The sequence below is a fragment of the Rhinolophus sinicus genome, chromosome 2, assembly GCF_057876585.1.
Source record: "Rhinolophus sinicus isolate RSI-liver-muscle chromosome 2, RSI-T2T, whole genome shotgun sequence".
Taxonomy (NCBI): domain Eukaryota; kingdom Metazoa; phylum Chordata; class Mammalia; order Chiroptera; family Rhinolophidae; genus Rhinolophus; species Rhinolophus sinicus.
This window is the reverse complement of record NC_142502.1, coordinates 140,598,529-140,622,525: the sequence shown is the minus strand read 5'-3', so window position 1 is coordinate 140,622,525 and position 23,997 is coordinate 140,598,529. Positions and strand designations below refer to the sequence as shown.

At 42.7% G+C, this 23,997-nt stretch overlaps 1 protein-coding gene across 2 annotated transcripts in view; it reads left to right on the top strand.

Annotated features, from left to right (window-relative positions):
• MXD1 (MAX dimerization protein 1) overlaps positions 1 to 23,997 on the top strand; it is a 24,142-nt gene extending 145 nt beyond the window's left edge. Inside the window, exons 1-6 of one of the 2 annotated variants that reach the window (XM_074332117.2) lie at positions 9 to 869; positions 1,604 to 1,703; positions 6,270 to 6,299; positions 19,095 to 19,209; positions 21,026 to 21,185; positions 21,464 to 23,997. In XM_074332117.2, coding sequence (XP_074188218.1) covers positions 797 to 869; positions 1,604 to 1,703; positions 6,270 to 6,299; positions 19,095 to 19,209; positions 21,026 to 21,185; positions 21,464 to 21,651 — 666 coding nt within the window. In that variant the 5' untranslated portion in view covers positions 9 to 796 and the 3' untranslated portion in view covers positions 21,652 to 23,997. Of the gene's footprint in view, positions 1 to 8; positions 870 to 1,603; positions 1,704 to 6,269; positions 6,300 to 19,094; positions 19,210 to 21,025; positions 21,186 to 21,463 lie in introns of those variants that run through there. The other variant, XM_088796112.1, reaches the window with a different exon arrangement.

Sequence of the window (23,997 nt, the reverse complement as noted above, 5' to 3'; positions counted from 1 at the left end):
AACTTTTCCCGGGGGACAGGTCCCGGCAACAGGTCCGAGGCGGGGAGGGGCCGGGTGGAGTCGAGCTCCGCGACAGCCGGTGAATCAGTGCAGCCGGGCGCCCGGGTCGCCCTGCCAGCTGAAGCCAGATCCGGGGAGGAGTAGCCTGGCTGCTGACCACCGGCCACTCAGATCGCTGGGCCTGGAGAAGGGTGATGTCATCGTAGCTGGGAGGTTTCGGAAGACTTCACCAATGGGAGACTGGCGAAGTGGCTCGCTTTCTGTAGCTCTTGGCCAATACTAACAAAGCAAAAGGGGGCCCGGTTGTCGGTATAGAACCAATGGAAAACAGGGAAGGAGCACGAGGCGGAGTTGCGAATTCTGTCACCAATTGGAAAGGGGGGGTGGAGCCTGGGCCTTGTCAAGCTCGACCTACCAGCGAGAGGAGCGGCCTCCAGGGGGCGGGGCCGTAATGCCCTCCCCAATCGGACAAGGCCAGGGGCGGGGCAGTCTTTGGGGTGTCCAATGAGGAACGCAGCCGAAGCGGGCCTGTCAAGAGAAGGGACTGGGGGCGGGGGGATGGTGAGTCGGGATAAACACTCCGCGGCGGTGGTGGCTGCTGCTCTTCTCTGGGTTCTGTCACGGTGTTGACGGTGCCCAGCTCACCAGCCCCCTCCCCCTTCCTGCGAGCGTGATCGCCAGAGAGGCTGTCTCAACCCTGCTCTGCCGGGTCCACAGCAGGGCGCGGGTGTCCGGCGGCGGCGGCGAGCCCGTGGGCAGTGGGGGTTGGTCCCGTGGCTCCGGCCCCCGGTGCAGAATGGCGGCGGCGGTTCGGATGAACATCCAGATGCTGCTGGAGGCGGCCGACTACCTGGAGCGGCGGGAGAGAGGTGCACGGGGACGGGAGGAGTCCGACCCGAGCAGGGGCTGGGGGTCTCTCAGGGGCCCCGCTGCGGGTCCGGGCTCCCGGCCGCTCCGGGGGTGGTTGGAGGCGCGGAGAGCGGGACCGCGAGCGCTCCCAACCCCTCCAGCTCTCCCCACGCGCGGTCCGAAGGGAGGTCGCCCGCTGCCCCAAAGGCAATGAATGGAAGTAGAAAGGGGGCCGCTGCACCCCGGGGTCCCGAGGGTCGCCCCCACCCCAGTCCGTCGAGAGGGGTGCCCGGGGCCCCCTCAACCAGGCCCCTGGCTTACCTCACCGGGCTGGTCCCATCCGGCCCCCAGGTGGGCCTGGCGCCGGGTCTCCCAGCCAGAGGAGCAGCGCCTCCCTGTCCTCCCACCCGCTGCTCACGGTGTTTGCCTCGCATCTTCGCCTGAGGCTGGTCCCACTTAACACACCTGCTGGACGTTGCCAATGGGAAACCCAGGCTCCTTGCGCTGAGCGACTTGCTGGGTGTTTCTCAACAATGAGCAGCTGGAATGCTCCTTACACCTGCTCCGAACTGAGGGTGTTCACACAATTTAAAAAACAATTATTGTTCTAAGAATTCCACCTTGCTCCATTTAATTATTTCCACAATAGTCTTTTAATGAAAAATAAGTAAATTTTTAAAAGGAAGTACTGTGGAGGGGAGAGAGTATTGGATGTCCTAGGCTCATTCATTAACTGGATCCTCCGGTTTTCTAGAAGCTGAACATGGTTATGCCTCCATGTTACCATACAATAACAAGGACAGAGGTGCCTTAAAACGGAGGAACAAATCCAAGAAGAATAACAGCAGTAGCAGGTAATTTGGTAAACATTTCTCTTTCCCTTTTTGATTATACTGCAGATGACACAAACTGCAGCATGAAAGTTACCTGTTGTGATTATAACCCAGTAAATTAAGTGGCGATCATGATTCAGTAATGCACACAAGGTCTTAAGCCATTGGAGGAGGCAGCCCTTCTGATTTGGTTGAGGAGATTGAAAAGAAAAGAGAAATGGATATTATCCAGAAATGGATATTATCCATTTCTTTTACTTTTCATAGTGAAAATTTTATAAACATGTTAAAGTATTTGACTTGGCATAGGTGGTAGGATTTCATATTTGACATGTAAATTAAATATAGTGGTTTGATCATCTAATTTGTCATATCTATTTATAATGGCAAAGAGGAATGAGCCAGGTTAAAATCTGCCCTTTTGGTGATGGAGGAACATGTAATATTAAAATATTAATATGTCACAACTCTTTTATGTTAGCCTTACAGTTCTTACTTCCTGGTGAGGTTCACAGGTTTTATTTGGTTAATGGCCAGTGAAATCATATATTAACGCCCTGAACATAGTTCCTGGTACATATGACTCCTCCATTAATGCCATTGCCCTTTTTCCCCCTCTTTTCTCTTAAAATGTAAGTTAGCTAGGAAATCTGTTTTATTAGATCCATTCAATTATACCTTTCATTCCAATAAAAATTATTGACATTTTCAACACTGACTTAGAATCCTTATCCCTTTCCCATCCTCATGAATAACAGCCTGCAAGTAACTGTATTTGGTTAGTCTCTGGTATAATACAGACCACTAAAAACCAGAAGGCTTCTACTTAAACGTACCACTCACTTGTTCTTGCTGCCTCTTCTTTGATTCACTCTGTTGTCCTTAGTGTTGTTAGAACCACAGGATGTAAGGAGCACACATGTGCTGAGCACTTGAATAGGAAGGCACCTGAAGGATGAACCTGGTAATTAATTACCTGGTGGTTTTTCCATTCCCTCCCATCTTTAGCATTACCTGAGGGGGTAGCCAATAGATCTGTGCATGGGTACTACGAGCCTTTAAGAACGATGTTTATACTGACTTGGATTATGCAATAGTATAAAACAATTTAGCTGTGTTGCATTTTGTTTCAGTATTAATTTTTAAAATTTTGTTTGGAAGAACTTTGAAGCCCTTTGGTTTATTTTTCTGAAAAAGTGTAGTCCATTTATTGCTTTTATTCTTGTTCACTCATGATTTGAGAGGAATTGTCCTCATTAATAGTCAAGGCTTAATCCTTAGCACTTTATTTTTTCCTAAGTTTCACAGGAAAGTTGTTGTGGGGTGTTCAGTGGTAGGGAGAGGGAAAAAAGAGGATGTTGTTGAAGAGAAGTGGCTTGGTCTCAGAAGGTGATTAAGAAAGAAAAATAATGGTAGTTGACAATTATAAGCCAAGAAACATATTCTTTTTTTCTCTTTAATATGAAGCATTATTCCTGAAAAAAGATGGCTGCAACTCCTGTTTTTTTGAAAAGCTCTATTCTGTTAATGGGTTTGGTGTGCTTTCCATGGTTAGAAACAAGAGGCTGTCACAGTTGTCCATATTCTTGACTAATAATGAATTAGTATAATATTTTCAGTCAGACCATTTTCTTAAGAGACCATGATTAAACCTGGAGTTGGCTCCAAGCAATCATTTGAAGCAAGAACCGGTTATTTTGTTTAAATGTGATCACATCCTTTATGACCTGTTTGGAATGACCCCTACCTGAGCAATGAGACATCTCCCCAGGGAATGCAGTAAGATCCCTTGATTTGAATTAGACTTATGTCCAAGGCTATGTATGGTCAGGATTTTGAACTGAGGTAAGGGCTATAGAGAGATTGCTGCTGGTTTACGTAACCATTGGATAACAGTTTATTCTTGTTAATTCATGTTGAAATGCTGTTCTCTTTGCATATAGAGTCCGGAGGGTACTTTTCCTTGGACAATAAAAAATAAGGTTTAGCCACAATATCAAACTTCCTTGGAACTGGAAATGCAGATCTTAAATTTCTCTAGTCGCTTGTTTAAAAAAACAAAAATAAATGAAATTGTGAACATTGGTTGGTTTGGAATCATCCACAGAACAACTGGACTACAAGGAGATGGAATCATTTTTCTCTTTCCTACTGATTTTTGAAATCAGTTACTAAATATTTAGAATTAAAATCCAGAGTTTTAAAAATAACGTTCTGTTAACTTGTTAAAGCAGGCTTTGGCACTCATGTGAAAGAGGAAGTTCAGGACTTGCCACCCATTTATTTTATGAGACAGTGGCTATATAGGTGACCTGACATGGGGAGTCTTTTTAAACCTATTCTCAGATACTCTGCAGTTTGGCTTAGTTATCTTTTAGTTAGAATATATATTTTAAATGGTGACATTTCACCTTCATTAGTGATTGCAGAATTATCAAATCTTTTCAGTAATCACATGGAAAATAATTTTGACACAAGGTATCCATGTATTTTTGTAATGCTTTAATTAAAACTATAAATGTTGACCCATCAACAGAATTGGCAGGAAGTCTCTGAACTGATCATTTTTTGAAAGGTCTGCTTTTTATTAAACACAAACTCAGTTTCAGTAAACCAAATGCACCTCGGTAATGCCCGAGCCATTAGTTATAAGTCCCCTTATAAAAATCACCATGTGTTCAATACCCTTAAGTAATCAAATAAGGTCTGAAGTTTCTAGAACTCTGTTCAAAGCTAGGAAGGAGTTGTGCTTCCTATGGAATTTGTTTAAAAGTTTATCTTGAAGACTCAGAATTTTTTTATATGTATTTTCAAAGAATGCAAAAATTTTTGTTAAGAGTGCCCTGTGTGCTGTTATTTTCTCTAATCAGCGACCATGTTCTTTTCAAATATCCACCCTCCTCTCCTCCTCCACCTTCTGAGTATGGTCCTTGTCTACAGGGAAATCGTGACCAGCTGTTGTCATATACTTTCATCCATTTAAAAAATCTGTCAGACTTTGAACTTGTTATTCCCTGTTAAAACTGAAATGCCACGTGCTTTAAAGCCAAAGGTTTGCAGTTGCAGACCAGAATCTTGTTACCTGTGATATCCTGCTAGTCACTGAAGGAAGTAAACCTTCAGAAAAACATGACTGGAGAATGCTGAGGGATAACCAAGTGAATCAACTTAAAGCTTTTAAGTTAACCAATCTGAAGGTTCACATATCCTTTATCTAGGAAACAAATATTCTAAAACTGAAAATATTGTCATTATTTTCTTGTTTTTCCTCATGAATAAAACTTGGTATCCCAAGAGCCTCGTGGAAGAGAAGTTTTAGTGCCAGAGTGGAAATTTCACTCACTCACTCACCCCGCCCCTAATCTCTAGTGTGAATGAACTTGGTGGTTGCTCCTCAGATATAACTAAGTGGCTGAGCATTCATGGAAGTAGTGATCCTCCATTTATCTCCAGGGCCCAGTAAGATTCTGATTACGGCCCCACAGAATTCATAGCCTGAGTGGGCGAAATCTCCTGAACTGGTTAGACTGCAGAGAATCTCCATAAGGTCAAGATTCAGTGCCTTTATAACATTGGGGACATTAGGGGCCCTCAAGTTCATAGCTAGTCAGGGAGGTATTGTGTGAGGAAGACACTGACGTGGCCACCTTAACTGACTTCTTGTGACTTTTGTGGAAACCTGTCCATAAATTCTGAGACCAGACCTTCTATTCAAGGACGGGTATAAACACACTAATATGGTTTCACGTCCACCTCAGCTTTCATCCAAGGCTCTCTAATCACTTGTACAGTTGCTACCTCATTGATCCACACTTGTTCAGAAGATAATTGGCAATAAGTTTTATTCCCATTTTACAGAGGTGTTAACCAAGGACAGGATGGTACAAAATTTTATTCCACAGTACCAGCTGGACTCCAGCTGGCAAAGCTGGACTTCAATTTCACCGTAATTGCTGCTTTAACCAGTCTGTCATCTTTATGCTAAGCTGGGTTTTGAAGCCCCTTCCTAAAATCGTTGGGTAGCTATTCAATCGTAGCATCTTTCAGGAGGTTGTACATGATAAATTTGTTACTTCAGGGAGTAGAAAGATTGAGGGGTTATTTTTATCCATTTAAAAGAATCCTGTAGTCAAACAACTTAGCATAAAATTTGGGTGGCTACTGCACCTTAGAAAAAGCTGCGGAGCTGGGGTGGGGGTGCCACCTGCACTGTTGTACCCTCAGCCTAAAGAAAGCTTTATGGAATTATATAACCGAAATTCACATCGCACTGTGCAGCTGTTTTTCTCTTTGTATAAATAGACCCCTTTTATTTCCTTTCTTAAAATGGATTTTCCACTAGGGAATGCATGCCTCTGAGTTTGTCACTTCTCCTTGAACTCTGTTTTAGATATTTACATTTATGTAATTCTCCAAAGGGACTAATTTCTTTAGTAGAGCCCACTGAGGTGTTTTTTTTTTTTCCTCGTTCTCTGTCTTCTCTCCTACCAACTTTGGAAAGAAAGAAGTTAAAATAATTTTGTTGGTGTTGTAGTCCTTTAAGACAAAAATGAAAATAATCTTTTTTCATATTGTTCCCTCTTTCAGATCAACTCACAATGAAATGGAGAAGAATAGGTGAGTTGGGGATTTGGGGGCTGCAATGGGGGAGCTTTGATACATTTCCTATTCATTAAGATGAGACTTTTGTTCCTCTTGACTCCTCCCACAAGTAGCACCTGATTTAAGAGTTCACTCTGGGCCCTCTAAGCGGAAATCACTTAGGTAGGCGAGGGGCTGGCCAGTTCCAAAGACCACTCCCCCAGCCTCACCCCTGTAGCCTGAGGGAATCCCTTTCAGTGTGACCATTCCACAAGCCAGAGCATATTAGGGCCTAGCTAGTGTTTCCACAAATTGTGTTGTTTTAAAACAAATTACATGCTACTGAATATAATTGGCAGTGCTGTCTTAAATCACGTACGTACACAGATAGATATACATACACATGCCTGTGTGTGTTTACAGTTTACTTGTGAATAAAGATTCTCAAAATTCAGGCAAATATATGCATAGCAGAAATTGGCCTGCCATCCTCACGGGGCTCCATCTTGTTGCAAGCCTGAGCTGACCTCTCTCACCTGGATTGCCTCTTGCTGCTTATTTAAAGCTTTATTTTCCAAATCAAGTTTGCCCCACCTTCAATGATGTAGCCTGTGGTGGTTTTCAACTCTGGTTGCACATTAGAATCACTTGCAAAGTTTTATTGTAATGTTATTTAAAAGTATTTTTAACGATAAATACATTATACGTATACATTAATACATTCGGGAAGAAGAGAACATTTTATTTCTACGGATTTTATAAAATAACTTTTTATTATAGAATTTTTTCAAATATACAAAAATAGAGTGAATAATGTAATCATATCCTATGTATCCATCACCCAGCTTCAACAATTATCAACATTTTGCCAATCTTGTATAATTAAAACCACCTCACTCCATGGAATATTTTAAAGCAAGTCTATCTCTAGTAAAGACTTTGTACCCCAAAAAAAACATAACTACTTGCTTTTACCATGCTGAAAACAAAAATAATGATAATTCTTTGTGGAGCTTTAAACACACACACACACACACACACACACACACACACTACCCACACCTCACCCCTAGCAATTCTGATTTAATTGGTTTGGGTTGAGACTCTGCCCTAGTGTTTTTTTTTTTGTTTGTTTTTTAAGGGGAACAGGAATTTATTGGGGAACAGTGTGTACTTCCAGGACTTTTTTGGGGAACAGTGTGTACTTCCAGGACTTTTTCCAAGTCAAGCTGTTGTCCTTTCAATCTTAGTTGTGGAGGGTGCCATTCAGCTTCAAGTTGTCCTTTCAGTCTTAGTTGTGGAGGGCGCAGCTCATCTCCAGTTGCCATTGTTAGTTGCAGGGGGCGCAGCCCACCATCCCTTGCGGGAGTCGAACCGGCAACCGTGTGGTTGAGAGCCCCCTCGCCCATGTGGGAATCGAACCAGCCGCCTTTGGTGTTAGGAGCACAGAGCTCCAACAGCCTGATCCACCGGGCTGGCCCCTATTTTTCTTTTAAATCTCCCCAGGTGAGTCTCACGTGCAGCCAGGGCTGACAGCTACTGAACAAGCCTCATTCTGATCTCTGAACTCCCTTCAGTTTGAAATACGGGCTACCCATCCAGATTGAATGGCTTTCTTGGTGCCCCGCATGAACAAGAAGATGATATGTAATATGGCTCTGTAAATATATGTGGTTGTATCATGCAAGCCCTCCTCTGAGAGTCAGGATCTGCAGGACATGTTATGTCAGTGAAAGGGCAGACCAGAGCCTTCCTAGGAAGGTGAATCTTAGAAATAGGCGAACACGCAGCATTCCTCCACTGTGGAATTGATTGAGTGAGTGAGAAACAGAGACAGTAAGTGTGCCTCCCTGTACATGTGCTTCTCCCCATGTCTTCTTCCCTTTTAATTTCTCTGTGATGTGACTGTCTGTGTTTTAAGTCGGAGCTTCCTGTATGCTTTAGGAATTTATATATCATGAACTGGAAACTCAAAAGTATCTCTTCTTAAGGTGGAAAGGGAGTAAGACATGGCTTCTCTTTTTCATGTTTACATCCTCTCCCATCTTCCTGCGTTTGGGGTGAACTGGGTAAACTGGGAGTTTTTCTGCTGAAAAGTCTTCTAGTTCTCCTTCTCCCCTCTAACATTGATTTAGGCATTTATTTTCATTATTAAAATTTCATCCTTTCAGGTGAGGGCTCTTAGGCTTACCACAGGTTTGTGCCTTTCACCTCTGCGGGAATGCCGCAGAATGTCGATTTTATCATTTATTAGAGCAGTTCAAAGATGTTTATTTTCTGCCTACAGTGTCCTAAGACCTTGGCTCAGCACTAGGTAGTCAATGAGTTCACACTGGGGTGTTCAATCAGCGCGGAGCCCATCTTAGAGAAATGCAGTTTGTCTAATGAGAAAGGCGCAGAGACAGTTTCAGTGAACATACTAAGCTCTGAGACTGGTAGGCACAGGGGCTCTGGAGGCCACGATTCTAGAAAACTGGACTTGAAGTCACCACTGGGCAAGCTGCTTATAACTCCAACTGCTTCTGTATGACTAGTCAAGTTTTGCTTGTTGAAGGGTTAACTTATCTAGTTTCCTTATTGTCCTTTGTTGTTTGGAATTTGGTCTTCTAAGGTCTTGATAATTCTTTCTCTAGTCTACAGCATGTGAACAGAAGAGAAGGAAGTAAGGACTCAAATTGACTTAATTTAACAAAGCATTGGTTGCTGCCGTTCAGGGGAGGAAGTTAAAATTGTCAGGTTCTTCTCCATTATTAGTGTGGGTACTTAAAACTTTAGTGTTTTGAGGTCAGTTGAACAACTGCTCTTGTAGTCTCTCTGGTTTTAGGAGCTGAATGCCATAAAACAATACTGCTTTGCTAAATGCTACTCCACCTTAGCCATTTTTCACCTTAATATCACGTAAAAACGATTGGCATGGCTCTCAAAAAAAAAAAAAGTAGCAACTTAGGAAAAGAAGTTCTAACAGTGGGAATTTTCTTTTTCTCTTTGATATTGCGGAGTTGATTATACTTGGGTTAGTTTTTTTACACAGAAACCTCTTCTGTGGCACTTTAGAGATTCTGAATAATTGATATTCGTGGACTCCACCGTTTAAATAATCTTGGCATTGGTGGGAAGAGAAAAGACTTTGAGAATGGTGGAGGTGGGAGGTGCTGGTGGCGGCAGTGGTATTTTCCATTTAATAGACTTGGTCTCCGTGACCACCCATGATGCTGGGAGTACAGAGCCCAATAATGACCTGGCCCCTGGGGTGGCTGGGTGTAGTATCACCGTCGATATCAGAGTCTGCCATTGGCCTAAGCTTCTCTGCATTTTAACTAATTTTGTGGGTCTAGCCTCCTATGGAAACACCCTTGGTGTGTGTGTGTGGTGTGTTTCTTTTTTAAAAAACTAATCTTGTAGAAAATTTTGAGAAATACAGAAAATCATACAAAAAATAAATCATCCATAATTTTAGCAGCCAGAGGAAGCCAATGGAATTTTGAATTGTCTCTTTCCAATTATTTTTGGAAAACAACTTTAAAAATGTAGTTTAGTGTAGAAAATTGGAAAGTTCAGAAAAGCACGAAGAATATAAAAATCACCTGTAAAAGACCTTGCAGCAGGAACAACTTCTAACAGTCCTAAGTTCTATAGCCACCTAGACGTTTGTGAAGACTTTTTAAAAATCAATATGGGATCATATAGTAAATAATTTGCATCTTCTTTTTAAGCTACATTATGAACGTTTTCCAATATCATTAAATCTCCTTTTCTAACATTACTTTTAGTGAATGCCCAGTATTACATCATAGGGGTGTGCCATAACTCATATAACCAATCCCCTGTTTTAGGTTCTCCCCAGTATTTTGCTAATATGAACTTAATCTACCTTGGAGATAAATCTCTGTCCAACATCATAATTATTTCTTTAAGGTAAATTTATAGTTGTGGAATTAATGGTATACACCTTGTTATGGGTTTTGATATTGACCCACCAGGCAGGTTATAGGCTATATTTTCCTTATACCTTCACAAGTTTATAATTTAAGACTTTTATGAATTTGATAAGTAAAAAACAAAAACACAGAGACAACTTGTTTTGATTTGCATTTCTTGTATTACTAGTACAGTTCAACAATTTTCATATCTTGGTATGTGTGAGAGAGAATTGCCTGTTAAAACATAGCCCAGTTTTCTACTGAGGAGTATATCTTTTTCTTTCTTTTGAAAAGATTCTATAATACAAAGGATATAGTATATGAAAGAGATTGCCCCTTTGTGTATCACATAACTTGTTAAATTTATCGTTTATCTTTACAGAATCAGTCTTCTCTCACTGAAGTTGCTGCCTCTATTTTATACTAAATTATTGTTTATGGCCGAGTCTGTTTCTAGACTTGTTCTTTTTCACCGATCCATCAGCTCTTCCTCTTTTAATCAGTTACATTTTATCATGCACTTCAGGATCTCGTAAGCAAATCTTTACTCTTCCGCCCTACTTTTCTGATTTTACCATGTTCTTAGCTATTTTCATCAATTTATGTTTCCTGATGATTTTTGTAATCAATCCAATTCCCCATCCCCAAAGTTCTTTGGGGATTCTCAAAATCAAAATTAAATAATTCCAATATAAATTAACCTTAAAAAGTTTCCATTTATATATTAGATCTTTCCATCCAGGATTTGTTGTGTCTTCATTCAGATCTTTCTGTCTTGTAGTGTTTCCATGTAGATCTTGCACATTTATTGTAAACGGTATTCCTGGGTTTATGTATTTTTAATTACCACTGGTTTCCCATTGTTAATTACTACGTAATTATTATTGGAATATAGGAAATCTTTTGTTTTTGTTATATGCCCTTTATTGGTGATAATTCTGTTGCCTTCTCTTAGATGGAATTCCTCTGGTTTGAATGCCTTTCAATAAGCCCTTCAGCAAATGGAGATGAGTGAATGCATAGAAACTGCAGCCAGTGCATCAGGAGTCAGGTGCTAGAATGGACTCTTTTTTCAAAAGAAGACTCTAGTATCTCCTTTAATAGCAGCCACTCATTTTTCTGGAATGGTTTATGTACAGGTCTTCCTGGAATTAGACAGCTGGTCTAGAGAGATGACCTCTGCCAGCATCTTCTGAACCCCATGACAAGAGATTTTTGTGTGGGCTTCATGAGGAGGACTCAGCCCCCTGTTCTAAGCTGTTATTTTCATTTGGTGGCACTTTAGAGATTCGGAATAATTGGTGTTCATGAGGACTCCACTCTGAGGATATGACACAGTATTTCAGTGGCATCTGGTCCGGCATGTGAAACCATTTTAGTCAGATCTCTCTTCTGGCAGGATACTCTAATTCGTTGCAGGTCCCTATGTTTTTTCTTTTGGGCTTTTGGCTTTTCAAATGGCCAAGCTCCTTATATCAAAGGGGTTAGGGGCCTGACTTTTGCGTGGGGCCTGTTGTGCTATGCATTGCACCACGCTTACTGCTTCTGAACTCCCTTGACCACATTCAGATTTCACTGTAGGATGTTGTAACAAACCCACATTGCTTTGTTGCCACATGAGGGCTGGGTATTACAAAGGAAGGACACAAGTATCAGTGTGCAAATCTGGTCTGTGTTCATAGAGTAGAGCAGCACTCGACTTGCACCACTAGAATCCAGCTTTCCTAAACTGTATACTTCTTGGGTAGATGGCATTTGCCCTTGGAAAAACTTGGAGAAAAGATTATGCTGGTTTTTCGACCAATTTCCAATCCCCTACCTGGAGCATTGGGCGCACTCCCTGACTTTTTGTCATAACAGTAATTGTCTAAGGGTGACACAGGGCTGGCAAGTACTAATTATCATACATATTTTGTATTTTTTTAAATGGGACTCTAGTGAGAAAATCTTAGTGAGACATATGTTTCATCCTTTTAATAGAGAAGTGATTTTATAACTTCAAAATGTAGCCACCAGGAATTGCTGCCTTGTTCACTGACGGCCATATTCCCATGCAGCTAGCATACGAGTATGGAACGACCTTTGTGTTTTTTACAGAGATTACTATCACAATTTTGAGAACTCCTTAAAACCTCCCAAAGTTTTAATTAAGTTGGTAATAATGATGCATTTGACAATTTTTTATATTTTGCAAAAAGGAGGAAAGTACTTTTTTCCCTCAAAGCATGACTTGCAGCCCTCATCTGGATTTTTTGTTTAACCCAGTAAGGCTTTGTCCTCAACCCAAAATCTAGAGAAGGTTAGAATCTCTTGTGACCTATAATCACTTTTAGGAAGTAATTTTTGACCCCTTAAGATTTGTTTCTCCTTAACTTTATACTAAATAACTTCTTTTTCTCACTATATATTTCACACATACGCATATCTGAAATTATTTTTATTCACCTCCAGTTATGCTATAGGATTTATGAAGCTATATAATTGGCTAAGTCTGTGTCCACACAAAGATAAATTCTTCTTTGGTTAATAATCTTCAGCCCAATTTTAATGAAAACTAGGTGAAAACTAGGTGACACACTGGACTCGGTGAGGTCCAGTGTGTCATGTTCGTTAAGTAGGGTTTTCCTCAAAGAGAAGGGATAAATTACGAAAGATACCAGATTCTATTCCTAGGTCAGCATCCGCAGATGCATTATTATTTTTAGGCTAATGGGTTAATATAAAATAGAAGACTTGGTCTCTTCCATTATTTGGTAATGAAAGAAACAGAACAATTAGATACATAGGAGATTTGCCGCACATGAATGCATGAATAAATAAATGTGATCTATTTGAAAAATAAAAAAGCTTATGATCGACTATGAAAGCTTGACAGCCTTTATGGAGAAGTTAAGTCAAACAAGATGTGGGTGAGGAAAGTGAAGGAATATGTTTGTTAAAGGGCAAAGGGAGCTCATTCTGGAACTTTCGGTGGGAGCTGATATTCGTAATGATCTGAAGATCGCTCAGATAAATAATTCTGCAATAATTTGTTTACATGTTTGATTACTCCAACTGGTTGTTAAGTACCCCAAGGCAGGGACTTGGTCTCACTCAACGTTACATCCCCTGCACTTAGGTAGGAAGGTAGCAGTGCTTAGTAATCCTTTGAGAGATGTTAGCGGAATAAATAAATGAGCCAAGTGTATGTTTCAAGATTTCTACCTGTGAACCTAATTACTTATCTACCCTCTTCACTGGCTGTCATCCTGTTCACTCTGCCCTGACCTTATAATTCCTTTTTGTGTCTTTTTTCACTTCGAAAATCTGAGGGAGAGCATTCGGTCACACCTTCAATAAAGAAGGGTAATCTCTGTTAACAATGCCTCCCTCACAACACAGACACACACATGCGCACACCTGATTTGATACCCGTCCCGGTCTTGACTACATGCAAGTCAGGAGGAACTTGAAGGGCAACACAGTAAATTCAGGGGCACTGTGTGCAGAGAGCACAGCCTACCTAGCATCTTACTCTTTGCGTTTCATCTATTCCGCAACCTATAAACCTGCTGGCCTGAGAGACATGGACAGATTCAAGGAAGCTTGAGTCTGGAGGCAGAAATGAAAAGAGCAGCATTAGGAATTGTCTGAGAACATGCCGGTGGGCCTGGGCGCCTTCCGTCAGTGCCAGAGCCCTGGCAGGTACCGCCTCACACAGCCCCGAGCCTCTTCATTTATGGCTTCCTTCACTTGCATGTTTAGTTTTCTGCGGTTCGTGGCTGACTAGAGTTAAGGAAAAGTAACAACAGAACGGTGTGGCATCCAAATATATTTTATATTTCAATCTTTATTATATTTAGAATTTATTTTAATGTTAATCTCCCCACTTCCCTGCCATTGTCTGACTAATCCATTCTTTTCCCCAAGAATTTGCAGTTATCTCCCTTATATGCTAAATTCCTAGGAATTTTTTTATTCTGTTCACTTGATTTGTCTTTCTAGTCCTATATTAATATATACTGTTTTTAATTATTGAATCTTTATAACATAGTTAATATCTAATACAACACATTCCTCCTCATTCTTCTTTTTCAAAAAAGTGTGGCAGTCTCTCACACATGTATTCTTCTAGATGAAGTTCAGGCTAATTTGCCAGCATTAAAAAGAACACTGCTGGGATTTTTTTCCCCCTTGGAATTATGTTAAATGTGTAGGCAAACTTGGTAACATTGACATCTTTACTTTGAGAGTTCATGTCTAGGAATGTGCTTTGTTTCCGTTTATTCAAATTTTTGTTCGTCTCTCAGCATAATTTTATAATTTTCTTCCCAGAGAGCCTTCCCAAACTGTTTTACGTTTGTTCTTAAGTGTGCTATCCTTTCTTCTTACTATTGAACGTGAGATATTTTAGGGTCTCTGGATATGGATACACATCTAGAGATGAGCTTGGATTTCCAAGATCAATACTTTTTGCCCGTTTTTATTTTCCTTTGGCCATTGCAGTAGAGATGTAGAAGGAAGACCCAGAGCATTTCAGACACTTCCCTCCCAACCCTGAAGTCCCTTCGTCCTCTCTTGTGTACTCATATATGGATGGCCATGGAGTCTCTCCTTTTGCATGCAATAGCTTTATAAAATCCTTGCTAATTTTTTAATGTAAAAAATAGTACCTTTAGCACAAGCAAGATCTGTATCTCCATAGAATACGGATTAGATTTTCCATGAAAATTTTTTTATATATATATTAAGAGATTTATTATAAGAAATTTGCTTACATAACTAAGGAATGGCTAGACATATCTGAAATCCATAGGGCAGGCTGGAATTCCTGGGCAGGAGTTGAAGCTTCTGTCCTCAGGTGGGATTTCTCCATGAAATTTTTTTAATGACAAAAGATACCTAGTGTTTTGTGTGTGTTTTTTAAAGGAAAAGTTTAGTGAATTAGATTTTATCAGACAGCCTCTATTTACCTAGTGAGGCACTCAGAGTTCCCTACCGATTTAAAAGGAATATTACAGTGCCATAGTTCTCTGTTTGCTCCCAGTAATTATCCTTCTATAGAGGAAGCGAGGCCTGAGAGAAAAGCTGCTCCCATATATGGAGCCTTCACCTGGCCCAGGGGCTTCCCTACCTTGTTTTAGTTAATACTCACAGTGGCCCTCTCAGCTAGATATTGTCATCCTCCTCCTCCTGCTGAGGAAATGGATACTACATGGAGTAAAGAAATTTGCTCAAGGTCACACAGGGAGTAGGTGGCAAAGCCAGGAACCTAAACTTTTACTCTTAATCACTAATCACTGTACTAGTATTTGGTTGTATAGTGATTGACAGATTCAGAATTAAAAAGTATGAAAAACAAAAATAAAATTTGAGATACTTAAAAAAGAAACCTACTGAAGAGAAGTTATAGTTTATCTAATTTAGTTATAGCCACACTTGATTCTGAGCGTTAGTGATTATAGCTCAGATCAAAGATTGGTTTCTTTATGCTACTGTAGACCAAAGGTATATCAGTCCATTCAGAATAATGAAAGAGATATTTCTGAAGAGTCAGCAGGTGAAGATTGTCAAAGTTCATGAGCTAGGTACAAAGCAGTTGGATCAGGGCAAAAAGAAGAGGCAGTTGGGGGTAGGAGGGAGCCAGGATTTGGCACAACTCTTTTCTGCCGGGGGTGGGGAGCTGGAAGGCAGCTCTTGGCAGCAGCAGGGGGACTGTCTGAAGACGATAGGAAGGGAGGAGACCCACAGAGACGTCAGGTGGAGGTATTGAGTGGCTTCCTGTTGGAGATATGTGGCAAAGCCCTGCTAGTTCCCCAAAGGGGAGCTAGACCTGGTTCAAAACGGGACACTCAGCCCCTCCTAGAAGACCAGAGCTAGTGGCAGGAGCCTGGTCAGGACTGAGGAGAGAGAGCTGAGACAAGTGCTTGTTTGGGATCTGGGAGCCATGGATGCTTGGACCTGGCTGGAGGAGCCCAGATGCCAGGGGCAGAGAGCGTGTGTGTGTCAGGGGGAGGGGCCTCAGTGGGAGCTGCTATAGAGGTCTGTTTGCTTTTTTATCTGGTTCAGAAATTGAATTTCACTACTATGTGATGGAACTGAGCCTACTTCATATACCTCATCCCTCCCTGTGGTTGGCCCAGGCACCGACCCGGGGGTGTCTGCAGGCGGGTGACAGGTGGGCAGCAGGTGGGCAGGGCAGCCACCAGGCTGGAGGAGGTCAGGCAGGCACTGCCAAGGACAGAGGCTGGCTCTGGATGCTACAGAAATCCAGAAAGCGCTTCAGTCCTATTTTCATAGAACGGGGCCAGAAAATACTGAAGGAACATGTATTATCCTCAGATCGAATTAGTCAAATTGGTTATTTCTAGTTTCACAACTGGGAGTGTTCTTTGGAAATCCACATTTGGGTAGTGAAAATCATACTTTCTGGGCTAGACTCCCTGTGTCACTAGAAATGACGATGCATGGAAAGATGACTTTTTTATTATATTTTTACCAGTACACAAACTTCCTAAAAAATGTACATACTCATATCTGTAGATAAACCCACATAAGAAAAAGACTAATAGGACACTGTTCTGAATCATGCCGTCTTTGCAAATAATAAGTAGGCTGAAAAATGTCTAAATCTAATGTTAATTTCTGAGCTTTTTTTCTAACTTGACAATTAGTCTAAACTTTGTAGTAAGAAATAATTTGGATAACGATACAAGTGACTGATTGTGCATAGTAACAGGCTCTGTTTCCATCACTGTCTTTGAAGATTATCATCATCCAAGGTGAACAAGCACATCTTACACACACACTTTGCTTTTCTCCCCACCCGGCTCCACCCCCCACCATGCAGTAGTGGAAGGAACAAATCTTTAATGCGAGTCTTTGCCTGTGACCGTAACACATGGACCGGTTTTCAGAGCGAGTGAAGTCTTATAAAATAGAAAGGCATTTGTATCATTGCATCTTCCTGGGTCAGGAATGAATGCTGTTCTCAAGCTTGTCAGGATTTAAAGGGCCCTAGGAGACAGCTCCGTCAAGATGCAGACGAGGAAGGAGGCCCAGAAGCAGATGAGGCAGGAGCTCAGAGGGTGTCTCATGTTAGATGCACCTCCCCGCTTCCCGAAGTCTTGATATGAAGGGTGTGAATTGACGTCCTTGGTCAGTACCGTACACATTGGCCTGTCTTCAAGCTTTCGGAAGCAGTTTTCTTCTTTTGGTCTGCGTTCCCAACTTTTGTTAATACAGTAAAATTTTTAACAGGGAGGAAAAGGACAAACTAAGCTGTAAGGCTTCTCCCGGTTCATCCGTGAGTAGCCTCCCAGGCTTTCAGGAGCTCCGCGCCAGGGCATTGTGTGTGGGTGGGGGCCAGGTGGCTAAAGCCACAGGGCCCTGCGTACTGCTGAAGGTGCAAAGATGGAGTAGAGGTGGACTCTGTCCTCGAGGAGCTTAAAGTCTAGTTGCCTAGACGGCATCATCCATTCAGCACACACTGAGCACATGGGAGGGGAAGGCACTGGCAGCGCGGCAATGATTAAGCTGCAGCCCTCGCCTTCTAAGGAGTTTGCACTGAGTGGTTGAGTAACACTGCCCAACGGTTCAGGCAGAACAGTGAACTTGCGGATGAATAGTGTAGACAGACAAGTCCTCAGAACATGGAGGAGTCAGCATGGCTGGAATGGCCCGTGGAGGCTTTCAGGAGGTGGTAGGCTGAAACAGGCACATTGAGTCTTGGCTTTTTCTCACATTCATAGAATCTGCCAGGTTCTGGAATAAAGCCAAGGTTTCAGTGACATTATTCCATTTCCAAAATTTTAGGACCCCTTGTACTTCTGGGCAGTCTGTGATGAATGGCTGTCTCTCCAGTGGGTCACTGGCTTCTGCCCCAGCTAACCTTTCCCCTCTCCACTCTCCCTTCCACTGTGCCTTTCTGCGGGGATCACCCCTCTAAACATGCGGGGATCACCTCCAGCTGTCCAGCATGCTTGTTAGGGTAGCAAGATCAAGGATGTGCTTTTTCATCAGTTTTAAAAACTACATTTAACTTTTTGAATAGCAATAGTTTACATGGTTGAAAAACCGAAAAGTATCACAAATCATTTAGTAAAAATTATCCCCCTTTCCTTGTCCCAGGCGGACTATTCCCTGACTTCTCTCTACCCAGGCATTTTGACTAGTTTCTTATGTATCATTCTGCGTGTCATGTCCATACAAAAAAACACGAATACAGATAATTTGTCCTCCATGTTTTACCCAAAGAGAGCATGTTATATGCACAGTTTGATATCTTGCCTTTCTCTACTTAATATATCTTTCGTAATAGCACATTCTCATTTCCTTTTCATAGCTGCATGGTGCTCCACTGTGTGGAGGTACCACAATTTATTCAACCAGTTCCCTACTGATGGTCAGTTGGGTTATTTCAATTTTTGCTATTTCAAATAAAGCTGTAATGAATAACCATACCCATACGTCACTTATATGTTTAAATACTAGCTATAGTAATGAAACAGTTATAGTGATTTAGTGGTCCTGAATGGGGAAAGAGAAGTGTGGTGTTCAAAGAAGCCAGGGGTGGATTCTTCCCCTGGCATGTGGTTATTTTCTGAATTTGGATGTGTTCTCTTTGCTCACATCATTCCCCAGAAACCGGGAGATAACCTGAGAAACATGCCCAATAATAGCAGATATTAGTCCCTACTCCGACACCTGTTTTATAAATAGGCTTAACTGTAGAGAATCCTGGAATTTGCCTCCGCTTGGTTTTCATCAGTGTTGTCTGGTTTCAAAAGGTGTTTATTTGGCAAGAAGTTGTTGGTGGCATCTGCCATCACTGGACCTGGAGAATTTCAAACTCTTTTAGAACTTGTTCTTTAGGGGTGCCCTCTGGCCCACTATAAAATTCTCAAAAGCTACTGTGATTTTGTTTCTGTAGACGGGCCCATCTTCGCTTGTGCCTGGAGAAGTTGAAGGGGCTCGTGCCACTTGGTCCTGAATCAAATCGACACACTACACTGAGTTTATTAACAAAAGCCAAATTGCACATAAAGGTAAGTGTACCCTTGCGATGCCTTTTTATCTTTATTCATCCAGTACGGGTTTGTTTGCTGCTATGACGATAGCAAATGTGTGTCTGCAACACGCTCCTCCCTCTGAGCTCTCCGTCCTGAATCACGGGCGTCCCAAAGCCAGCACGTCCAGACCCAGCTGGGTATCTCTCACCCCTGGGTGCCAGAAGTTAAGTGGACCATCCAATTGTCCATCTGACTGCGTAAGCCAGAAACTCATGCTTGTTACAAGGCTCGTCCTTGCTCGCTCTTGCTCCTCAGCCATCTACATCTAAGTCGTCTCCGAGACATAAATATTTCAAAATATTTCACAGCCTTGTCTCCTTGCATTTTCACCCCGTCGTTGACTATAACAAACTCCTCAAGGCCTGCCTCTGAGCCGATCGCCTTGCTTCCCAAGAATACTCCTTCCAAAGCTCAAATCAACGTGGCACCCTACTTAGAACTCCTCTGTGGGTCAGGCGCAGGACATTCCCTGTCACCAGGCCTGCCCCATGCTCCACCTGACCTGGCCCTCAGCTGTGTACAGTGTCACCTCGGGCTGTTACACCGCGTTCTCTGCCCCAGCCCTTTTTCCCGTCGCTAGCACTAGTCGTGCTCTCTGACCACAGGCCTTTGTACATGGTGTTCCCTCTGCTTGGTCTGCTTTCCCCTCCTTTCTTCACCTACTTAACTGCTTGTCAGCCTACAGAGCTCAGCACAGATGTCACTAGCTCAGGGAAACCTGCCATGACCTGGGGACCTCCTTCCTGCTGCAGGTGGTGCTATTACTGGGTCGGTCCATCTCTCTCTCTCTCCCTCCCTCCCTCTCTACCCACCTGTCCCCACTTGTCACAGTTGACATCTGACAGTGATTTATGTGATTACTTGGTTGTCTCCATCCTTACAATGCAGACTCCGTGAGGGAGGGGACCAGGTTTTTGTACGCACCTTGTATCCCCAGCCTCTCCCCTCCAAGGGTCTGGTAGAGAGTCGGCCTCAGTACAAAGCTGCAGTAGCAGAGGGTGAGTGAGTTACATTCAGACTCCTCAGAACCACAGCCCCAGTCGCTGTGCAGCATGTTTTTATAGTCATGACTGGACAAATGTCACTTTAATTATGGCTAGTAGCCTGAATACATGACAACTCTGGGGGGGAAGGAACCTCTGTTTAGAGCAAAACAATCAAAATTAAACTTCTTAATGATTTGAAGAATATGAGAACTAGAGAACAGATTTGTAAAATCAAGTGATCTATGGAAATGTGTCTTCTAAGCTCTTATGTTGAACAATTTGGAATCCAGATGTCAAAAGGGATTGTTATTTCCTGCTAACAAACAGAAGTTAATTGAGATTTGGCGTGACACAAAAACGTGCCTATGTAATTGGGACATGGCTGTGAATCAGCACGCATCCGATGGACGTCTGTTCCTTAAGCTCCCATCACCTGCCACGCTCTACTTCAGAGATCAGGTATTCAGGTATCACTGCAGACGAGGGAGACCAGGTTGGGCCTTCCTGCCTGCAGTCTTTTCAGTATCAAAATTGAGGGGTACTAGGATGCTGGAGTGTCAGCTCACCCTAGAATTCCTGTGACAGTCCAGCTACTTACAGCCTGTGGATGCTGAAAATGTTAGACGAAGACAGGAGTCACTGGCCAGTCAGCTTCCTGTCTCTGTGAGAAGCTAGACAAGTGACACCCCAGATGGCTTCTAAGGAAAAGTGGCCCATTTCCCTGCTAGAGAGGAAGATGCCGGGTCATTGTCAATTTTGAAATCTGCCTGTGAGCTCCAACAACTAACTGCCCCTTTGACTTGCAGAAACTTGAAGATTGTGACAGAAAAGCCATTCACCAAATAGACCAGCTTCAGCGAGAACAGCGACACCTGAAGCGGCAGCTGGAGAAACTGGGCATTGAGAGGATACGGATGGACAGCATCGGCTCCACGGTGTCCTCCGAGCGCTCCGACTCCGACAGGGGTGAGCCCTCTCCCTGCGCCCTCCCCCACACGCCCCCACCCACCCATCCATCCACCCCGTCCCTTTTGCTCTCCCACCTGCCAGCGGCAGAGCAGAGAGGGAACTAAGAACCTGCTTGTGATTTAGAGAAGTCGAGTCATGTGACCTCCAGGAACGAGGCCCTCTTTCCTGGTAGCAGTTAGGCAGCCGCCTCCAAAGCAGGGCTTGACGGGAGCAGCCTTGATTTTCAGCCTGAGTTTTCTAAAGCCTTCACCGCCGTCTCTCTTGTCCTTCCACAGAAGAAATCGATGTGGACGTTGAAAGCACAGACTATCTCACGGGTGAGTTGGACTGGAGCAGCAGCAGCGTGAGTGATTCTGACGAGCGGGGTAGCACGCAGAGCCTCGGCAGTGACGAGGGCTACTCCAGCGCCAGCATCAAGAGAATCAAGCTCCAGGACAATCACAAGACGTGTCTTGGTCTATAAGAGAGAGTGGTCGCTTCGGCTGCCCCCCGGATGGTTCTCCCTGTCGGATCTGATTAGGTAGTGTATTGGACCTGCCCACAATCCCCTTGCACGTAAACTTCAGTGTACCACCTTTACCAAAATCAGCTTTGTAAACGTCTTCAAGGAAGTGCTTAGGATTGTGGGTTTCTGATTGCATCCACTAGTTTCTCTTTCTCTCCATAAAAATTCGTCTCTGAGAGACTGTACATTCCAATCAATTTGAAACACCCAAGAATTCTTAGACTGAATAAGCAACTTTCACATCTCAGCAATTTCCCCCCCTTATTTACTGTACCATGTAGCCTACCAGACCTTTCTTAAAGTTCTCTGGCTTACCGTGTTACTCGCCTAGCAGAAATGTACGAGTGTGTCTTGTGCTTAGGAAACTGAGGAAACAAACTTCTAAAGCTGAGATCCCGGTCTCAGAACTCCAAAGTAAGCCTTGAAAGCGGCATTTAAGAGCACTTAACCGTGGACCTCACCCCCGTGAGGAGTCAGGAATACCTCCAGCAAACACACACCCCAGCTCCTTCCCCTCCCCGCGTGTGGATGGGAGCAGTATTTCTCACTCTAAAATGGACACCTGGAGAGCAGGTCTTTGGGGTTGCACAGCTGATAAAAGTTCCAATATTGTTTGTTCTCACAAACAAAACGGTACAATCTATTTTTGTGCGACGTTCTTGGGACCACGCTGTGTATGGCTACCCCCAAGGCCATTGCCCCTCAAAGTTTGTTATGCTACTTGTCTCTGGAACATTTTTTTTTCCTACCTCAGAGATAAATGAGATCTCCATTTCCACTTAACACAAAGTGATTATGCCTCTTTCCCCGCCCCCCCGAATAAGTGACATTTGGTCCAATTCTAATCTATTTTCCTATTTAACTTTCAGCAATAACTGAGCTTTGGCACTAGTTGAGCTAGTGTCCATCACCAGTGAAAGGAAAAGTCCACATTTCTACTCTGTGTTGCAGGTGAACAGGAGGGGATGGTACAGTGTTACTAGAATTCCTCTCCTTACTGATTATTTTTGGACACACCCAGAAACTTCTTTATGGAGGCTTTTGGGTAGATAGTGTGAAAGGCTGATGTTTCTTTTGGGCTATGATTTCTCCCTTAAGTGGTCTCCCACTTTGTAGCATTTTTATTTAAGCTAAAACAGAGCACATGTATATGTACATAAGACACATTAAATCTATAAATACTATTTATTCATTTTATATAAACTAATGTAATGGAAAACAAATTCTTATGACTTTGTGCTTTTATAGATGTTCTAGAAACTTTGTATGTAGGTATCTACCAAATTGGTTCATTCCCCTTAATATTTTTGAGGTCTTGGTGTCTTCAGCCTTTGGCAAATCTTTTTCATTGAATTTGAATCATTTGTAAAGTCTGTGACACTGAAACAGTGTATGTCACAGAGTGATGAGAACATTCCTGAAACCCACAGACGCACTGCAACCTAAGGGCTCAACGGCTGAACCAGTAGCGGGCGGCCTCCCTGTGCTCCACACTGGCCTGAGGTCTCTGGCACCCCATGGCCTCACCACGCCTCCAACCCCCCCACCTTCCACACAACCAAATGTTCAAATGTACTCTACACGGAAGCTCATTCTAGATATGAGGAGCAGTGTAAACAAAGCAAGATTACTTTTGCGTGTTTCTCTTTTTCATGATTCTTTAACCCATTAAAAAAAAAATTTAATTGGAAGTAGTGGATTGCTAAATGATCCCAGAGTCATATGGTATAACTCTTCTGTTTTTGTTTTGTCCTGTTTTTTATTTTTTCCTTCATTTCAGCTTTGGGTGGGGGAGAGGGGCAGGTGACACAAAGGATTTTTTTATTGTTGGAATCTTTTCCAATTACCAGCTGAAGATTTGCACTGAAATACAACTTGTATGCCTTTTGCATTTTTAAAGCCTGCTTCCTGAATTTAAGCAGAGTGATAGTGTTCAAAGAGCCAGCTCAGCCTGTAACATTTTTGAAAAAGATAAATCTGCACTTTGAGGTCCCTTTTGAATGCCATTCGCTAGACCTCTCAAGCATTTTGTTTAATTGCTACGTTCAAGCGCCTCACAAGTCCATGATGCTAGATGCTGGATGGCATCGAACTCAAGACTTTGCGAAAAAGCTTGTGGGCTTGCATTGGGGGAGGGAAGGGAACAAAATCTGTGTATTTGTTTGTTTAATTTAGAAATACGGCATCTGAGAGGTGGTGCCATTTTCTGTGTTTTAATTGTTGTGCCTTTGAGTTAAACTGCATTTTTGTCTTTTGGTTGAAATATGAAATGTACTGTCCCAATATAAAACAGTAATTATTTGA